Here is an 18,390-nt window from a genome sequence, read left to right as displayed (position 1 = left end):
CTCTGCCTTTCAGTAACACCACTAGAGTTTGTGAACACAGCATACAGTTTAAGTCCTGTGAAAGGACTAAGACGAAAGTGTCCTCTAGATAAGCTGGTCCAACACCTGAGTTTACATACAACTGGACACTGCGTGGAAATTTTGTGGGTCTTCAGACTAAGCAAGTTACAGCAGTCACTACATTGCTTCCATCAGTCATTTCTAGGCCATTTTACTCAAATCCTAATTTTATTTCTTTTCATGTTGCTTGCAGAAAGGAAACCTCTAAACCCTACCACTATACCATTAACTATTGTCCTCTACGAGATCTGAAAAGCATGAAGGCTGTAGCTCTCTTCATTTGTCTTGTAGGATCAGCTTCTGCTATTCCAGTAAGTCCTCATCATACTATTATTACCGGGCACTTAATTTCCCATACTGTGAATACTCTATGTTATCCTATTGACCTATGTAAGATTTTTATTTACATGCAGATATTGAATATATTTGTCTATTCTAGACCCATCCCTTAAACTACAAACTCGGAACCCATGGACAGAAAATTCCAGAAAAGGTACTCTTCTTGTTCTTTAAACATTAAGAGGCAACCTATATTATTAATCTCAAATATATAAAACACATTAGCACGTATGTAGTGGTTGGCAAATTGATTTAGGTTAAAAAAATATAGGCCCCCTCACCCCAAAAGTTAGTACCAAGCATCTCATGCCTCGCATATTACATAGCTAGAAACAGAACGGGACGAAATCTAAAACTCACAACAGAAGTTTCACTTATTTGAAAAAATTATCTTAAATTAATCCCCACATATAATCATTACACCCATATTTGTACAAACAATAAGCTCCATTGACAGTCGAACTTGTAGTTATTGCTGCTCCAATAAACAAGGAGGATACAATCCTCCATTTATCACACCAAGTGATCATATGCAGTCTCAAACATGTAAGAATTTTAGCCACCATATGTTTCATTATTCACAATACAGGGCATTAGATACAGCTCATCTTGGAAAAGTACACTGTGGCGAACAAGTCAGATACACATCCCTGATGGTAATGAGACCGACGACTTCAGCAACCCTATGCCATATATACTTGCTAATGACAGAGCTCACAATTTTGCATTCGTGGTTGACCCATATTAAAATTCCTTTTTATTGCACCATTCTGGTGAGCATTTGTGGTTCAGACACAATGGACCATGGCTCCAAGCCAATGAATGTTTTGGAACAACTAAATTCAGAGCATGCTTCGTAGTAAGAAATGCAAAATCCCAACTCTCATGCTAACCTTTTTCTTTAATTATGAATTATATCCCACTCTGTGCAGCTTTCCAGATGCATTTCATGTCAATCTGGATGGTGTTCTGCATTATGAAAACCAAAAAATTAACCTTTCCTAATGAAATACCCAGCAAAACAAATTATGGTATAAACACTAGTTTGCAGCCTACAGCTGTCTCCCAGAAACAACTCATACAGAAGACACTTGCATCAAAATAAATCATTGCAATACCTGACAAATCTTCAGTTCCAAGTGAATAGGCAACAACTATCAAAGGCCAGTTGTCCCCTAACAGTACCTAATTACAGCTACATTGACTGAAATTTGCCATCATATTAAGAGAACCAAGTATCTTCACAAGCAAGCAAGTTCTAAAAATTTATTTTATCCTGGGGACAAAGATATAACAAAAAGCAGCAGCTGAAAGCCACATCCAGGCACATCTCTGCATTGAGGTTGTGGCGCATAACGAGGCTTCCTGTCAAGACATGAGCCACATTTTTCTCAAACTACTGCTTCAAATACAAGCACACATAACAGACAATCTTAATGACTGTTTCGCCTTATATTTTCTAACTCTATAGAACTGGATGCCCTTCACAGAAGACGGCTTTTTGCTTAAAGACATATAATATGTTCTACACAGCAGTGCCCAAAAACACATGTGAAAAAAACCTGTTCTCAAAACTTAATTTTCAAATGTTTTAGCATCAGCTTGAGATACTTGGTAACACATAGATCACTTTTTATAAGGACTTCAAGAAATGTGCACTGAATTTCTGTTAGATTGGAGCAAACATACAATCTTTCCCTGAAAAAGTTGGAGTTGGAAATGACATTGTGAATATATTGCCTAGGACTTTTCCTGCACCAGCAAGTATGCTAGGCAAAACACAAACTTGTAAAACATTCACATACCACCTTGACATTAGGAAATAGGATATAGCTGATCTGCCAAGATCCAAATCAATATTTCTAATCCTACCATTTTTTAAAATTTGTATAAGTATTTGTTAATGGAGTGTTTGTTTCCAAGCAGTCATGACTCTGCCTACGCTAAAAGAAATGCTATTCCAGCAACTTGAGCACTAGAAGGTCTCATCTTCATAAATAAACCCCGCAAAAGCTTTAGGGAAAATTAGCATCAGGTGCTATATTGCAGTAAGCAACAAGCAACATTGAACATCCGTAGGTGTTGTTCAGAAATACATCAGATCTTGCTGCTATTGGAAGTGCCCGTACTCACCCAGCAGCTGCTGTGATGCTAACAGCAGCACAAAGGCAATTGCTGCAGCAAGAGCTAACAGTCATTTTAGTACCTGCTTTCTCCTTGAGCATTTGAATCTTTTCCACTGAAGTTACTAGTTTTGTTATTGGCTTGACAGCATGCAAAAAGAAAAAAAAAAGCCACTCAGCAAACACTTACAACTCCTGCTAGTGAGCTTGTGATACAGAAGTTGCCACCAAATACAATAGTTCCTGATGAATTCAGCTAGGAAACAATGATGTATCAGACTCAAAGTAGATTAATACATTGCTTATGAAATAGTTAAGATGCAGTGCACTCCTCGGGAATTACTACCACAACACCTTGTGAAAGGTGTTCTCCTTTCCCTGCCCCTCTTTTCCCATTTATCTGTGCAGGAAGATGAGTATCACATCCCCCTTCTCTAGGGTAAGGGATAATTACTGCAGCCTACAAGTGCCTGAAGTTATGACACTAAATTACTAACAAAGAATTTTGAGATTTCACAAGACACCCATATGCATGTATCTCATATGACATCTTAAACAGATTTGCATAGACTCCTTCAGAAACTCCAGCAATAAAAGAAGGGACAGATAAACAAATTTGCTGAGAAATGGAAATTACATCAGCTGTGAATTTCATGCTCTGGGCTAGCTTGAGAGGAGCATTTACAAAGAAAATAAATAAAGTCAGTATCATGCTTTGCAATACAAGGCAAAAATAACATTGCATTGACTTCAAATAAATTCTAAGATTTATTAATCTACTTCTTATTTTAATTTTTTTTTTTTTTTAAGACTGAAGATATTCATCCTGAAGCCCTAAAGGAAGGGAACGCAGGGTATGTAGACAAGGGTGATTTGCTGCCCAGTCACAAAAACCTAAAACCAGAGGTATCAGTACCAGACACTGAGCACAGGGATGAGCCCCAGACCACTAGAAAACAAGGAAGAACTGGTAGTGAGCATCAAGTGAAAAATAGCCTAAAAAGCATCAATTTCCTTGTGCTGCACAATAAACCAGGTTTGGCTTCTGATAACCAGAACAGTGACTCTGGAAGCAGCAGCAGAGAACGGTCCAGCTCTAAGCATTACCAGTTCAGGAGGCATGAGAAACACAGCAATACAGCCAATCGACACGTTCTGGGCAACGCAGAAAATCCAGTGGATGCTCTCAGTCTTGATCGTGAGCATAACACGTGGAAATATAATAAAAATACAGTTGGCCTATCTGAAAAAAACAGTGAAAGTGATGAAGAAGGTGTGGAAGAAGAGGATGAGGAATGGGGTGAAGAAACTGATTACAGAGATATGAAGCACAAAGGCCACCAGACCAATCAAGGTAACCAATACAAAAGACAGCAAAATGAAAACAGTATGCAATCAGATGAAATCCTGAGAGATTCGAGTCAACCAATCTGGATAACCAAGAGACATGGTGATAAATTTGACCTAGAGAAAGAAGAAAGGGAGAACAGCCAGAAGAAGCCCTATAAAGAAGAAATCCCCCTCTCTCCAAAAACCCGTAACAAAGATCAGGATGACAAACGGCAAAGCCAGGAGAGGAAAGACAGTATTCAAGTAAACTATCAGGGTGATCACAAGACAGTGGTGAAGAGCCAAGATACGGAAGGCAGTAATGTTGATGATGATGGTCACGACATCAGTGATGTTGATGGTGAGGAAGATCTCAGCAATACCTGGAAAGAAGCTGCCTATGAGGAAGAGGAGAGAATCCAGAGTAATGACCAGGAGAGCACCAGTACTGAGCATGAAGGGGAAGGAACCACCGAAGATGATGCTGTAGTTCGTAGAGAGACCGAGGATTACCCAGATGTCAAGATTAAAGACCTTATTCACTCTGAACAAGATGATTATGATCATGAGCCACCTAATTCTGACAGTGAGCAACAACTGGAAACGAGTAGCTCTGTTCAGAGCATGAATTCAATGGAAAGTGAAGACAAGGTAAATTCTCTTTAAAATAAAGTTGGAATACTAGAAAAAAGGGGGGGGAACCAGTCCCAAATTTAAATTCCTTATGATTGAAAGGACATTTTGGAGAAACACAGGTGTAATAATTTATTAATATGCAGAACTCTCATCTCCCCTTTTATTCACTATTCATCTGGTTCATGCTGTGTCACTTCACATATAACACTTAGATTAATTGTACCAGAAACGAAGTGAGCACAACTCATGTAAGAGCTCCAGCCCCGATGAGCTGTGTAATGAAACATACAAATAAATATGGATACACAGATAAAAAACCTGGAACCCAGTCTCAAGCGGACTAGGAAAGCCTGTTCACTCCTCTCTCCCAAAGATTTTAAACACTACCATACAAAAGTAAACACCTTGGAAAGGCAAGGCTAGAGTCCCCGGAATAATTACCACCCTAGTGGCTGGGGGACTTTCACACAAGATGAAGGATGTGAGTTTGTCTCTTCAGACAAAGGAGGATGTTGCACCCAGATCTCCCCTACCCTGGTCAGCCATTAGATAACCAGTGGACTATCAGGGGTGTTCTTCAAAAGGAAGGAGTGAGTTTTCCTATGGGTGTTAAATAAGGATCTGTAATATTAAACAAAATGATAGGAGGTATCCATTTGAAAGAGGGCAGGCACCTTCCCACAGCAGCAAAGAAGATTCAGAACTGAAGATGTGTCCTTCCCTTCTCCTCCTGCTTCATGTGTCTGGCCTGGCAGCTCACGGTGCTGCTGCTCCCAGACACTATTGAGAGGCAGTTCATGCTCACTGACCTGGAGGCTAAAACTTGAAGCACCAATCTGCCAACCTCGAGGCACTACACTGCTGTATGTCAAGTACTGCAGAACTCCAGGCCTTACTGAGCTCCTGTTTCTCTCTCTCCACCTCCTACTTTTTTTTTTTTCCCAAATAACAGAGCGCCTTAATATTACGAGAGGCTTTATGCACTTCTCACACATTTTGCATAGCAACCTCTTTCTGCCGCAAGCAGAGCAAACTGTGCCTCAGTCAGCTCTATATTTGTACCTGAAAAAATTTTGTCCAAGTATTTTTTCCTTCCCAAGATTTACCACAACTTCTGCTTATGTCTCTGTGACTGTACAGGTTAAGACTACAGGCAGTTCCTATGGTGAGATGGAAAGTGCAAGCAACAGGAGTGAGAAGGCTCTCCTGGGTAAGCCACAAGCAAAGCTATCATGTAACTGCTAACTCTCTGCGGCTGGGGAATCTGCCCGTCTGCATTTCTTTTCTGCTTTTGGCAGCACGCGATTTCACATGACTGAACTGTGCTTATGCATAATCCTGCATCGCAGTTATGTTCCCAGAGAATCCCTTCCACAGACCCTTGGATTTACTCATTTGTTTGTGAAAAACATTTGTAGACAGTGCACACATTTTTGTGTCAGTTATACAGGAATGGGAATTAACTTGCATTGAAACCATTCCGTTTCAGAACAGTAGCTTGAATTCAACCAGAACTGGGACAAGTGCCAGTGCTGGATTCAGCAGATGGGATATGTTTCACCAAAGGAAGCTGCAAGTGAATGTCAGTCCTTAAAGAAGAAATAGCTTTTTCTGAGAAATTTATTTCCCCATCCAACTCAAACCTGGGACTGCTAGAAGTCTCACAAAAATCCTCATTTAAAGTTTGGCTTGCTTTATTCAATAAAAGATCCAGCTGCATTTTAACAAACTTACAAAAAGCTCTTGACTTCTTGGTGAATATTAGGCTGTATTTTGCTTTGACTGTCAGTAGTACCTGACAGAAACACTTGGCTTTGTCCCATCCCCTCTAACAGTCCCTCCTTCTTGCTATGATGCTAGACCCATGTAGGAGCTTCCACTGCAAAAGAGGTAAAGTCTGCCATGTGGACAAACAAGGGAAACCCAGCTGTATTTGCCAAGATCCTGCTGCTTGCCCTTCCACCAAAGACTATGAGCATGTAAGTATTTCATTCAGTGCACAGCATGGGGGAAAGCCAGCTAAAATGTTTACAAGATAACACATTCCCCTGCTATTATTTAGAATCATTCTACCCTAAAAAGCATGCAAGTGGGTTTGGGTGATTCCAGTAATTGTAAAAGTAAGTATAAAGTACCCAAACTCACTCACTATAGCTTGAGAATAGTATGAACACATGTAGCTACGTAGTACCTAAAGTGATTTGCTTCACTTAGTCTCTCAGGGATCATAGCTTTTCTCTGTCACTAAAAGTTCTATTTATCCATTTGATGTTTTAGAGCTTATACTGAATACTAGTACATATCTAGTGCAATGAACCTGTACCAGCTCAGAAACCATATTACTACCTCACAAAAATAAATTCAAGCGTCTTGAAACTGGGTATGCAAGTACAGGCAACTAATCCTTATGTAGGCATATAACAACTACAATTTTCAATACTTCTGATCACATGTATTCCCTGTGGGTATCCACAGCTGCTACACCATACGTTAACAATACTTCTATTATTGTAATGCCTATATGAGTGACCAGAATTTCTCTCAACACAGTGGTGGTAGTGGTTTTGTTTTTCACTCCTCTAGGTTTGTGGTACGGATAATAAGACTTATGAAGGCACATGTCAACTCTTTGGCACCAAATGTCAACTTGAAGGGACAAAAATGGGACGCCAGCTGCACCTAAACTATGTGGGCTCCTGCAAATGTAAGGCTTGTTTTTCTATGAAGAATTCAGCTACGTATAAAGAGCCAGTATACTTAACCACCAGCTAGCCCTAAGTTATCTGCTTTCTTCCTGTGCTCTCCCCCTTCTGCATCAATTATCTGCTAATTAAGACCTTCAAACCCTAAACATGTTAAGGGTATTAAGCATCTGAATCCTGAAGACATCCCTCCTGGGCTTACACCAATTTGTTGTCAACTCTGTCTTCTCTTGCACTGTCTTACATGCTCACGTTGCTATAGCATCTGAAGATGTTTTTTTACTACCTTGACCAGAAAACCAGTATTTACAGCCAGTTAATAAATAAAAATGTCAAGACCAAAAAAACCCCCAAAAAACTACTTAGTTGTCAAATGCAGAAGTCAGGATCTAAAAGCCAGAATTGATTTCCAAGCTCTTCAATTGTTGCATACTGTGGGAGGAAAGTGCACTTTCAGCCAGAAAATTCCTTTGCTGTCAAGAACTCTGCTTTCATGCAACTGACTGATAACAGTTTCACTGCACAACTCTGCTGAGAAGCTGCACAGATATATAAAGGTTGTGGCTTACACAACTGTTTAAGCATGTGCACCAACGAATTGTAGATTTATAATTGAACCCATTAGTTGCATTCCCAATTTTATGTATTAACAGCGCCATCAATTTTAAGCTTAACTGGAAGTTTGCTAGTGAGAATAAAATCTAACTTGGCTCAGAAATGCTTGAATGGGGACTTAACAGATCACTTGTTAACAAAAGCTTTCCTGTTTGGCACAGACATCCCCCACTGTACTGATTATGAAGTGGATCAGTTCCCCCTCCGGATGCGAGACTGGCTCAAAAACATCCTAATGCAATATTATGAACGTGATCTGGATACTTCTGGATTTCTAACCGAAAAGCAAAGGAGTAAGGTCAGCAATCCTTTTCAAATAAGACCATGCAGTTGCATTGTTAGAGCCGGACTAACCATGTGAAAAAAAGTGATTCACATTTTATGAGCGTTCCATGTCCTATGAGCGTTTCTTTTCTGGTTACGGTAATTCAGACTCAATTAGATTCACAAGTTGCAAAATCACTTACATGTTCCCTTGCACTCATTTAAGCTGAGACACATTTCTGCTATGAATGTTCCTTTTGACCAAGCAAATGCAAGCCAAGTGTATTACTTTGAAGTCAGTGTCTACAGACAAGAAGCAGAAAAGTCAGAATTAGAGCACACCTAGATAAACATCGTTCGCTTGAGAAGACATGAAACAGCTTCTGTTCAGGGAAGTGCTTTGTGACAAACCTCTTGGAAAGATCAACCAATGCGTAGATAAGGATGACCCAATTCATGGAGTCAATGCCATTTTCCAAAGGACTTGAGGAAACTAAGCAGCTGTAAGTTGGAAGGTCTGGGTATGGATAACTAATTAAAAGACAGAGTAAGAGGGAAGAGCCAGCCAAGAGCTCACCTGTGGAGTTCCACGAATTGAAGACTTGTGCCATTCAGCTCTCGTTAAGTGATCTGGAAGAGGAAAGTAGGGGACAAAGTCTATTGTATTCAGGTATTCAAAGGAAGGAAGGAAGGACTTGGACTCACCATGAAGAAAACTGCTCAAGGATCTCAGGAGACTGAGTGACTGGGCAGTCACACAGCAGGATTCGAGACAGAACTACAATACAGAGTTTAGGGGACCCTCATGGTGGCAGGGGATCCCTGCCTTGGACCGACCAAAAGTAGCTCATCTTCTGTTCTTGAGGCACACCTTGTACTTGGCCATCAATACAAAAATACCTGAAAATGGACTCAACAGTTAAGGGTATCATTTGCACTTTTTAATCCAGCCACATACGCTGTCCATCTACACCATGATATTCGAGGGCTATAAAATTACACAAGTCTGATGCTCAGTTTTAAGAGAAAAGAGCTGCTTTCTATCATCCAGTAGACTGCAGAATCACACTACGTTGGCTTAAAATGGAGTAAGCATCTATTACCATTGGGCCTTTTTTTTAGAGAAGGATTTATGTCAAGTGAATTGGTGACAGTAGTTTGTTTTTGAAGATATAGATCCCATAACTGCCTAAAAAGCCATAACTGTTAGAAAATAGTTTAAGTTGAACCAAGACCTGGGCTGCTCTAACTCTGGAGTAGGAGGTGCATGCAGTAGGTCACCGCAGGTTTATACAAAATATGCTTGAGCAACACCAAGGACTACTTAGACAGTTACCAAGAGGGACATTGACCTACCCAGAACATCTCATACTAAATGGTACAAATTAGATGATCTCTTATTTCACACCAAAAGCTGAGTTGCTTGCCTCAGGATAGAAGATCAACAAATGTGGTAAAATTGGTTTCATCTCCTACCAACTTGATGCTACTGCCCTGCTTAGCTGAGTCTGACGATTAGGCCACAGGAATTTCACTTCCTTTCCAGTTACTACCAAAGTTGACATGGACAACAACAAAAATCATCTGGACTACTTGAGGCAAGCTTTTCATGCTGTGTATGGTCACGAACACTAAAACCCATTTCCCCAGTGGTATTTTATCAAGTTTCATTTCTCCAAACCACCTCTTTGCTGGATACTTCTCTTCAGGACAGATCTTTATCCCTAAACAAAAAATATCAATTTCTGTGTTGTGTTCAGGTCAAAAAAATCTACCAGAATGACAAGCGCCTCGTGGCTGGCAACCATACGGTTGAGCTGCTCCTCCACGACTTTGAGAAAAATTATCATATGTATGTGTATCCTGTGCACTGGCAGTTTCATCAGCTTGATCAGTACCCTGTTGACAGGTAAAAAAAAAATCTTTGTGGGTTCAGTTCTGATTTGCTGTTTAAGCTCAGGCTGTTTTACTTTTCTAAACCACTCAAAGGATTCTCTACACACAGGACCAGTCCCTCAGCTAATAGAAGCCAGCATCCCCCTCTTTCTAAGGAGGCATTCATCTCTAACACAGAACTTCTCTCTTTGTTTTCTTGTCTCTTAGGTCAGAACCTTCTATCCTCTTGCCTTTTATAATCATCCTGTATTACACCCTAAGCTTAACAGTGTCTTAATAGCCCTGATGCTGAAAGAAAAGAAGGCTCATGAGATCCTGTTATTACTGAAGCTAAGAGCAACAGGCTAAGTACAAAGGGCAGAGGCCTGTCAGCAATAATTCACTAGTGAGATACCTATAGTTTTCAACTAGTACTACGGAAGTCTCTCAGTTTAAGGAGCAGATATGGTAAGACAGCACCAGTGTCACAGTTAGAGGAAACCCCCAGCTTCTGAGAATGTGCCTCAGATTTCAGGCTGTTGGTCATGACACTTGGTGGTGGAATCCATGTTTCAAGGCTGCAGGCCCTCAATACCTCGTGCTGATCACACCTACTGTCTTAGAACATAGCTAAGAACCTTTGCAAGCTTGATCTCCTGAAGAAAACTCCATAACTGATGAGTTGTGAACAAGTCACAGTAATACTTGTTCTAGAAAAAAATGTCAGCGAACAAATAGCAGTTAAAACATTTTAGTTTATCAGATATTATATATCATCGTACGACCTGGGACAGATTCACTACAGAAGCACCAAAACAGAATCCACTGGGGCATCTCTGTCAAAGCCATCTTTGTTGTCATCTTCTAGCAGCTTAGATCATTTTTGATGATCCTGACTATTTACTAATGAAATACAGCTCTACATACCTGCTCTTTCTTTCAGATTATTAACACACTCGGAGCTCGCGCCTTTGAGAGCCTCCCTTGTTCCCATGGAACACTGCATAACCCGTTTCTTCCAAGAGTGCGATGGAGACCAAGACAAACTCATTGCTTTGAAGGAATGGTGCCACTGCTTTGGGATTAAGGAAGGTAAACCTAAAGAACAGGCAGATGTACAGGACAAAATGTTCCTATCAAGACTAGGCACGTTCTCAGACCACAACATACGGGAAAGAAATTGTAGCAAGAAGCTCATGGCTACTGTGCAAGGAGGCAAATGGAACAGTAACGACGAGATTGCAAAAGGTGCAAGGTTCTTAATTGTTTTATAAAGATAGGAAAAAGTTATCTTTTCCATGAAGAAAAATTTGGGAAGTAGTTTGTCAAATATCAAATCATTCCTGCGTGGTGTCTGAACCTACATGTTCTGCATGTCTGCCTCTCAAGAAACACTCAATTTTATCCTTCAGTGCCAAAGGAAAGGCAAAGCGAGCTTGTACTTTTAAATCAGCGGTCAAAGCATATTGATTGAAAATGCATTTAAAGATCTCAAGCCAAGTAGGGAAAACAATCGAGATCTCTCACTGATCAAGTAACTATGCTCACCTCTAGATTACTATATACAACACAAATGCTGTCATCACGCTGTAGCTGCAAGCCAGACTGTCTATTTTACCTAATCTGTCAGATGCAGCACATGCTTAGATGGTGCCCACCAGACTGCATGCATCAGGAGGCTTAGGCAGAGGCAGGAACAGTTTCTGAATCCTAAATGGGCTAGCCATATGTTCGGTTCAGCTCAGTCCTCGTCAAGACTTTTCTAGGAAAGTGAAAAGCTAGGCACTACTGTGCTGGTGATGTCTCTAGAATCAGGCAGCAGCTGAGCAGAAGCCGTCATGATAGCAATTTGAGATTTACATGGCTACGTTCAACATAAGGCATTCTTTCGCAATCTACCTTCTTCTGATCTAGCCCTGAGTGACAGCTGAACAATACTGCCAGTCATTAAGCAAGGGTAGCAGTAGCACAGGTTAATCCTAGAACAGTTATGTGACAGAAGGCATTTGACTAAACATGTGGACTGAAGAAATGTGTTCAAAATCCTACTAGCAACTCTCTAATTTTAAGTGGAGGCTGATTGTGGTCAGAGGTCAGACATGCAGAGCCTTCACTCTTCCCAGAATTTTTTCAGCTCTTCTGATGACAATTTACCGGTCACAAACCATGTGTGGAAGTAAGCTGCGAGGAGTTATCATAATACACATGTACTGCTGCCAATGATTGTTCATCCAAAGAGGCGTTTAGGGTCAGTCATTTTTGAAGAAGGGAGTGGCTCACAAACAGATCAAGGAGACCTAACACTAGAAACAAGAAAACACCTATCAAGAAGGGTCTAAATGAATGGCTCTTGAATATGATAGCAGCAGCTATACTTGTTTTTTTGTTAGGGATAGCGTGCCCTTACATGAGCCCTCAAAACTTTATAGTGTATCACTTTCTTGATAGTGATACAGCATAAAAATGTCTCTTTGGCATCAAATGTTAATAACATTATTTTCTTCTTTATTGCAGAAGACATAAATGAAGATCTCCTGTTCTGAGCCTGGCTGAACAGAATCCCAGTGCTGCACTAAAACTGGTGAAATAATGAATCCCATTTATTTCTGTAATTAACAGCTTCATAGTTTTCAAGACAAAGGTGGCATAAGGTTCACTGCATTCTTCTGAATAATACAAGTGCAGAAAAGTTCTACATTCATTAACAGCAGAAAAATTTAACTACTCCAAGTGGTTCATAGCTAAACGATCAGTTTTCCCCCACATGTACCCATGATCTCTCTGAACCAATAAATAGTACTAACCTGATGACTGAGCTGTTCACAAAACTCTTCAGTAGAATTATACGATGTGGATTTTACCATACACCGAAGAAAATTACCTTGAAATAGGACTTGTTTCCTGTATTTACTGTACTGTCAGTTTAACATTTTGCATAGAAGCTTCAAATAAAAGTCTACCTAGATATATGGGTTTTGTCAGAATTTTGTCGAAGAAAAGGCATTAAGGCAACAGTTCCATGGAAATTTCATTTTAGATTTAAGGGAGGAGACGAAACAAAAGTATAGATCATATACACCAGTCTTTAAACCATAATTCCTAAAATACATTAAAAAATTAGTGCTTTTCAGGTACTTCTTCCCCCACCTCCTGAAACGCAACAGTAATAGGACCAATGCCACACAGCAGAATTCCTGCTGTCAAACTGTGTAATGAGCTAATTGCATGAGCATGGTGAGTGTGGATGCATGTCAAAAGACTGATTAGCAACAGGTCTACCATCACAAGGAGCAGAGGATATCACAGCTCCAACACCTCCGTATTCTCCTTCGCAGGCACGTTATTCTTTCCTCCCACAGAAGCACCAACTACTGCTACCATTTTTCCTGAGAAAGAAATGCTAACTATTTCTTTCACCATCTCCCAACTTTTGCTTGCCTGAAGACAGGCACAATTTAGGCATAAAAAACAGGACAGAATGAGATTATTCCTGAATCCCATTAACTTTGTGATTTTAAGCCAAGCACTTCACTGAAAACACTCCAGGCATGCTCTGCTGTAAGCAAGAAGCCCCAAATGCTATTCCTACAAAGGAAGATCAGAAAACGCCTTTCACCTCAACCATGTCACCTTTCCAATGAAAAGAAAATGGGATTCAGAGATGCTGTTTTGGTAGTTCAAATAGTGGAAGTCAACTTGCCCGTTGCTGATTTGCTCTTGAACCAGCAAGGGCTGCTAATCCTAGTCCAACTCCAGCCTGAGACCCTTGGAGACAATGAATCAAGCTATGATTATTTTCAACACAGGATCTTCCTACACAAACAAAAAATTACTTCCCACCAAAACCAGTTTCAATGATAGTTTCTTCCATAAGCCTGACTTGTCACCCACTTCACATTCTGTAACATCACACAGCAGTGTATATAAATCAACCTGGATTGCATATACAAAAGCATATTCTCTGTGCTAATTCCATTGCAAAAAGATCCTTTCTCTGGGACTTCAAATGTCTCAGGGAAAAAGAAATTTTGACAGCATTTTTTTTCTGTCTGCCTGCAGCCTCTTGCTCATTTGCTCCTTCTACAGCCGAGAGTCAACCACCTTAAAACAATCAAATATTGTTCACACAAGGCCAAGTCACAAGGGATTGACCTATTCTCTACTTAGGCTAATACTCACCATTGCTCCGCTCAAACTAAGTACTAGAAAAAGATACAATGAAATTGAATTTATCAGGGCAAACAGGGAAGATTTTCCTTTAAACAGTCCAAGTTCTGCAGGGCAAACAACAACCATCACCAAGATGATTACAGCTGTGGATATATGAAGCATCTAACGTATTAAGGAGCAGATCAGCATCCCACCTGTTTTGAAATTCTCGGTGATGCTGCCACTTCTACTTTTCCACTGCAAGACACAGAAAAGGAGCATTTGCTAATGTATGCATAGATAGATGCTACAGTCACAGTACGAGAAAAATTTTCACCTGAGCTCTTGTAGTCCCCGAGAGGGCAAGCACCACCAATATTTAATCTACAAATTATAAGAACATTAAGAGTAAGGATGATAAATGAAAGCTAGTTTCCCCATCACTACTTTAACTATATTGTTATAGTCTAGCTTAACTTATAAATATTTTAATCTTTATCATTTTTTCATTTTGTGAAGTAGATAAGATAAAGTTAGTGATAATTTTATTGACCTTCTGTAGACTTGATTGTTTCCATTTAGTTTTAATGAACCTAAATTAAACATCTGTTTAGTCATAAGTATTTTCCCTCTCTGCAAGAGAGAATCAACAGTGAAATCACATTCCTGCCAAGACTCAGGCACCCTTTGAGACACACACAGACACACACATAGTCACATACATATGCACTCATTGCTCACACTTAAACCACGGCACAATCTTATCCACTGCGTGCAGCCAGTTATAACATGAACGAGACTAAAATTATCTGACCTACTGACTTTCCCTCTATTTGAGCTAAAACAGCTGGTCAATGTTAAGTGAGAAGAAAAGCAGATGGGGATAGATGTTTTTAGACAGGTCCATTAAGGGATATCAAAGTCCAGGATGCAACCATAACTTCCAACCCTAATAGAAGACTGACAACACGTGGGATATTCCAGAAGAAACATCAACCTGCACTTCCTCTCTCCTCATATTCTAAGCCAAAGCATTCACTGCTACAGACATAATACCCGACCAGACAATCCTTCCCTCTGATCCAGGACAACCCCTGCTAAGTCTTCTGAAGATCAAGTCTGTCCTCAGGACCTAGAACTGTATGTGTCAGGGCAAGCGTCCTCATCAGCTACATGCACTAATCCTCACGACAATAAATTCAACAGAAATGGCCTGCTCTCATCCATTTAGGTCTCACCTGCTATGAGGGAGAATATTCAGCTCTCAAGGCAAGCATGAGCTCCTTTTCCACTAAATGTGGCTTCTTCGAGTCACTGCAAATAAAGCTTTCAAGACAACACAAATAGGCTTAAAAACAGAAAAAAGTTTAGCTATATTTTGTTAGTTTCGGTTTAAGAACAGACAGAACATCATAAATACCACAAATGAGCAACACCATCTCTGCCCAGTTTCCACGAACTGGCACTGAACAGCCGTTAACTCGCAAAACCTTTCCTCCAAAATTTAGTGAAATTGCTCAGTTAAGTGGGTTCCCTCTGTGCAAAGAGGTGCAAGGATCTGATCCAACATTAACAAACTAGAAGGATATAGCTGCCAAAGACAAGCTGGCTTATCTCTTTCCACTGACTTGGCCATATAAATCTCCTTTTCAAAGGAGATCAATCTCCTTATCAGTGTTTTACTAATACCAGATGTGTTTGCATTAAATTTAATTTTCAGTCCTCCTGCATGGCCATATGGAAGACTCCAAAAAGAAGGAAGTACAGGTGACCACCACCTTACCCGTGGATTTTGGCTCAATAGTCCATGCCAACAGGTGTGGTGTCACGATTTTACACTTTGTGGCAGAACACTGATCAACTTTGCATGAATGCTTCCCCAAAGAACCGTCCTTATGCAATAAACTCCGGATAACATGTTCTTCCTCTCAATCACCTTGCATGTACTCTACAGGAAAAGAACCGATTAGCATTTCAGCACATTTCCCAAATATTTCTGAAGTGTATTTCCATTTCTGTCTGGTTTTGGGTTTTGTTTGGGGTTGGGGTTTTGGTTTTTTGGTTTTGGGTTGTGGTTTTTTTTTTTCAGTCACTGTTAATAGTTATTTTCATTGACGACGAGGACAATCTTTCCAACTAGTCAACAAATAACTGTGCAAACACAAACATGCCAATGTAGAAAATCCTATTAAAAGCATGTTTTCTTCTTTCTGTTCTTTCATCCCTGTGCTTTATGACCAATATCTACTCTATTGCCTCCACAACAGGCAAATAGGATGCTTTGTAACAAATTTACAGTTCACCTTGCATCCTTATTAAGCTACAAGTGCACGTGTGATCCAACAAGTATGTATTATGTTTTAAGCCCTCAGACACATCCCCAGAAAAGAGCATGGAGATGAGCTGTTGATGTCAGTGGTGTCGAACAGATCCAACATAATGCCAACTTCTTCTGAATTGCATCCTACAAGATTTTCCCCAGATACATGTATTAATTTAAACTTCTTATTTACCAGTTCAGACTTTTCTACTAAAATAATCACCAAACAGAAGGACCAAGCAAACACCGTAATTGAAAACTCAGAGACTTGTCTTTCAATAGCTTTTTGCTTAACCTGCATATAGTCAGATGTCAGAAAGCACAGCTCTCAAACTGCAAGTATGCTGTCGGTATACAGCTGGCCTCAAAAGGTAGCAGTGACTTTAATTCACAAGTTCCCATTTCTTCAGAAAAAGGAGGTAATTTTTGAATTTGTAACACTCCCTCTCAGTTAGCAGCTTCAGTACTCTAGGCATTATCACCCAAGTATTCCTCCAGCATCGCTAAAGTGCAGAACCCTACAGTCAGAATATCTATATTGAAAAAATACACAACAAATATTCCTTTTATAACACACGCACTTCCATTGCCAAACCCGTCAATCTTCCAAGGATTAGTAGGGGTCATATAAAAAAAACCTGGCTTCTCTATCAGCTGAGAAGTAAATTAAACATCCAAAAGGTCTTAAGAAGGTATGATTCATGACATCTTGCGGTTTTCTGATGTAAGCCATACTACTTAAAACGGTATAGACAGACACCAGCCATTCGCACAACACTATCACTGCTGCCAGCCGACTTTGTCTGATCCACTGACCAGCTGTTCAACATGCAATCCAAAGGTAATACAGATGCTTTAATGTTACCTGGACTAAATTTCATAACAAAAATCATTTGGGGTATGGCTGTAGACTGCATGACTGTGAATGGGAAGGAAAAGCTTTTTTCCATGGTGAGAGTGGTAAAGCACTGGCATAGGTTGCCCTGAGAGGTTGTGGATTCTCCATCCTAGGAGATGCTCAAAACCTGACTGGACAGTCCTGGACAACTTGCTTTAGCTGACCCGGTTTGAGCATGTCTGTGGAATGGACTAAACAATCTCCAGAGGTCCCTGCCAACCTCAACCATTCTGTGAGTCTGAAAAAAGAGCATGGGACAAGAACTACTCAGAGAAATACCAATGCTCTGCTGCTATGCCTGTTGCTAAAAACAAAAAATTGCAAAAGGCTTTCATAAGCATTATTAGGAAAGAATAAAATTAGGGAGAGGTAAAATCAAAGACAAAAATCATGAGAAGTAAAATGCTGACAAGATCTCAAAGCACAGACAAGGCAGCAGGAAGCAGCAGCATAGCAAGCTTTATTCCATGTACCTGAGCAACTAAGATACAGAGATGACAGTTAGGGTCACACCACAAGCCGTACTCAACTAGGAACAGCTCCTGCTGTCTGATTTTCCCTTCTCTTTACATGGAGAGCCATGGTCCCCCCAGATCTTTCCTTTTGCAAAAACCAGGAGACTGTAACTCTTTGTTTTCAATCTGCTTCACAGGACTCTCTCTGAAAATGAAATTCCTGTTGCTTTCTTGTGTTCTGAGCATGGTTCTTGCTGTTGCGAACGCAGTAAGTATTGAAGAACAAACTAAACAGACATCCAATGTGGGAAATGTTAACATTGTAAACTGGAAATCACATGCTTTTAAACTAACACAGCAGCCTTAAAAATACTCTATTTGGTACAGGCCAAAACTTATTTATGTTATTACCATTCTAGATTCTCAACTTACTATTGAGCCCTCCTTAAAATCTAAAGGAAAAAAAAAATTGTAGGCACTAGTAACAAACTCATACCAGCCCAAAAACAGGGCTCATATTTTCTCCATTAGCTATTTCAGCTGACAGTATTACAGACATTGAAGATTAGTAAGTTCCCTTTGCAGAAATATCTTTGCTTTCTAATAGGAAAAGAAAAAAATCAAA

General features: G+C 40.1%; 1 protein-coding gene across 1 annotated transcript; it reads left to right on the top strand.

Moving 5' to 3' along the window:
- The first annotated feature begins 259 nt into the window (after positions 1-259).
- Positions 260-12,486, top strand: SPARCL1 (SPARC like 1). Its single transcript, XM_075150615.1, has 10 exons — positions 260-371; positions 500-553; positions 3,333-4,502; positions 5,628-5,697; positions 6,348-6,466; positions 7,071-7,191; positions 7,966-8,102; positions 9,829-9,977; positions 10,887-11,035; positions 12,458-12,486. The coding sequence occupies exons 1-10, from the start codon at positions 318-320 to the stop codon at positions 12,484-12,486; spliced, it is 2,052 nt and encodes a 683-aa protein (XP_075006716.1). The 5' UTR covers positions 260-317.
- The last annotated feature ends 5,904 nt before the right edge of the window (positions 12,487-18,390 follow it).

Source organism: Calonectris borealis, chromosome 4 (assembly GCF_964195595.1).
Source record: "Calonectris borealis chromosome 4, bCalBor7.hap1.2, whole genome shotgun sequence".
NCBI lineage: Eukaryota > Metazoa > Chordata > Aves > Procellariiformes > Procellariidae > Calonectris > Calonectris borealis.
Note: the sequence above shows the minus strand (reverse complement) of the source record. Positions and strands in the feature narration are given on the sequence as shown.

Bases quoted from the DNA above. Each gene is read 5' to 3' on its own strand.
- SPARCL1 (XM_075150615.1), top strand. From the start codon at position 318: ATGAAGGCTGTAGCTCTCTTCATTTGTCTTGTAGGATCAGCTTCTGCT. The intron at 554-3,332 runs GTACTCTTCTTG...TTTTTTTTTAAG, and splicing joins GACAGAAAATTCCAGAAAAG to ACTGAAGATATTCATCCTGA. The intron at 9,978-10,886 runs GTAAAAAAAAAA...TCTTTCTTTCAG, and splicing joins GATCAGTACCCTGTTGACAG to ATTATTAACACACTCGGAGC.